General features: G+C 39.2%; 2 protein-coding genes across 2 annotated transcripts in view; both read right to left on the bottom strand.

The window, feature by feature from the left end:
- LOC307269927 (coagulation factor VII-like) overlaps positions 1 to 342 on the bottom strand; it is a gene marked incomplete at both ends in the record, with an annotated part of 7,174 nt that extends 6,832 nt beyond the window's left edge. The window contains one exon of the mRNA XM_080053013.1: positions 282 to 342. Within this exon, the coding sequence (XP_079909139.1) occupies positions 282 to 342 (61 nt within the window). The remainder of the gene's footprint in view (positions 1 to 281) is intronic.
- Positions 343 to 1,101: 759 nt separating this feature from the next.
- The window catches only part of LOC307269926 (coagulation factor VII-like), a gene marked incomplete at both ends in the record, with an annotated part of 8,899 nt that continues 7,500 nt past the window's right edge, over positions 1,102 to 2,500 (bottom strand). Inside the window, 1 exon segment of the mRNA XM_080053012.1 lies at positions 1,102 to 1,118. Within this exon segment, the coding sequence (XP_079909138.1) occupies positions 1,102 to 1,118 (17 nt within the window).

Raw genomic sequence — 2,500 nt, 5'->3', positions numbered from 1 at the left:
GGGCGCCCCCGTTATTATAATTTTAAGTGTAAAATAAAATGCATACAAATATCATCCTAAACTAAAATATAAAAAAATCTAAATAATATAAAAGAAAAAATAAATAGACACACACACACACACACACACACACACACACATACACACTCACACACATACACACACACACACACACACACACACACACACACACACACACACACACACACACACACACACACACACACACACACACACACACTAAACTATTAATTAAATATATATTTTAGCGTTTGACTGACCTGCAGCGTCAGTGATTTGCGACAGCAGAATCCACACGAAGCAGCAGCTTAGAACAGACATCTTTTCAACTCAGGACCTCACTGAAAACAAGGACTTATACACACACACACACACACACACACACACACACACACACACACACACACACACACACACACACACACACACACACACACACACACACACACACACACACACACACACACACACACACAATCTCCGCCCACTAAAACTCTGACCCTCTGGCTGGTCAGTAAACACATTCTCCAGTTTGCTTCAGATTGTAGAGATTTATGGATTATTTCTAAAGAACCAATGACATGTCATGTTGCATTTTCATCATGTTTTTAAGAAGAAAATGTCTCATAAATCAGACAGTGAACAACATATGAACAAATCCTTCTGTAATAACCTTCAGAATAGTGCTGAGAATGATCATGGAAAATTTAGTTGATGTAAGTGCTTTAGAAGTGGAGATTTTTGGTTCAGAATATTGAAGAAAAAAATAATAATGTTGAGATAATGGCCGTTAAAGTTCAAGTAAATGGAATATAGCCTCCACTGAACTGTTCACATGACAAACATACTGTGTACATGATGATGCAACACACACACACACACGCACACGCACACACACACGCACACGCACACACACACACACACACACACACACACACACACACACACACACACACACAGGAATTTACAGAGTTGCAAAATTGGCAAACAGACTTTCACCATTTCAATCCTGCAGTCCAAACTATCTGCTTGGCCTAAACTGTTTATTTAACCCTAAAACGAAATATACATTATCAACAATTATATAATGACATAAACTGGCAGTGACACACAAGAGAAACACCATAAAACATATCGTATTGCAAGTTTTTATTCGTGAGAAAAAGGAAAATAATAATTATATAGTTTGACAGTTGAACGTCCTCACTAATGTGTTGAAGTAATTTATCAATTTAGTTCAGATAGTACAACAATTGTAATGTATTAAACCTGCAGTGTGTAGAATTTTGGGTTTTATTTCCTAGCAGATTTTGTAGAAAGTAATTATAATATCCATAAGTACATTTAATTTAGTGCATAATAGCTGAATTTTTTTTATTTTTATTATTATTTTTTCCCTTAGAAAGGGACTCATATATGTCCATATTTCTGCATATTTTGGACCAAGGCCCAGGCCCCCAGGACGCTGTCTTTTCCGAGCAGCCAGCATGGCCAGGTGGCCACGCCTGGTATAACAGGCATTAGACTGTCTGGGACGGGTCCGTAAAACAAAATGGAGATCATAGTGGCCCAGCCCCATTCATTCCCAATACAATTTCGTCAAACAAGAATGTATCTCCGCTACATTTTTTCTGGATATCAATCACAGGCTCATACTTTTCTTTAGACCATGTACTAATAGGATGGAAGTTTTCGCTTTTCAAAACGTCACCGAAAGCGTTTTATAGCCGTTTTATTTTCAGTTTTAGCCGTTAGGCGTGTAGCCGCTAAAAGGAGCCGTAGTGAAACAACCGTTGCTTCGGCCGGCCCGGCCTCCGATGGCGGGAGGAATCTTTGTTTATCACTATATTACTTTACAACGACGGGGTGTAATTTAAAGATTACATACAGAGAATCATCGGGGATTAGTAACTTATACTTCCATGGTCGATAAACAATGCAACTGTGCTCGTCCCGCTTAGCTTAATGCACGGACATATTATAACGTTACACTGCTCCAGGGCTCTCATGAGAGCAGTATGGCCGCTTCCTTGTTGCTTCTCTGCGCCAATGAGCAGCTTTCATAGGAATGAATGGGCGCCATGTTTCAATACGGTGTCCATTTCTTTATATGTCCATGCCAAGGCCTAGTGCCGCCATCTTGAAAGTGTCATAGTTGGAATGTCATCAGGTGCATTGTTTAAAATTTAGAATTGTTCTTGTCCTTGAAGGCCACTGTAGCTTCTGTTATTATTCGAAAGGGTTGGGGTTACCCAGGGAGCGATGATGTCATATTACACACTGCACCTTTAATTCTAGCGCCCCCTTTGGACAAAACCACTACACCACAAGCGACCCCTCCCATTCTAAGAAGTTCTAAGTATTCAGCAAGTTAAATAATACAGAATTAGTGCCTGAAATATTTAGGATAACGGATTTCTCACTGTAGCTAAACGTAACATAGTTTGATAAAGTTTGAAAACATTTAAACAATAACAAC

This window comes from Ammodytes marinus, assembly GCF_949987685.1.
Source record: "Ammodytes marinus genome assembly, chromosome: 24".
In the NCBI taxonomy this organism is placed as follows: domain Eukaryota; kingdom Metazoa; phylum Chordata; class Actinopteri; order Uranoscopiformes; family Ammodytidae; genus Ammodytes; species Ammodytes marinus.
The sequence above is the reverse complement of the archived record's forward strand: the minus strand, read 5'-3'. Positions and strand labels throughout refer to the sequence as shown.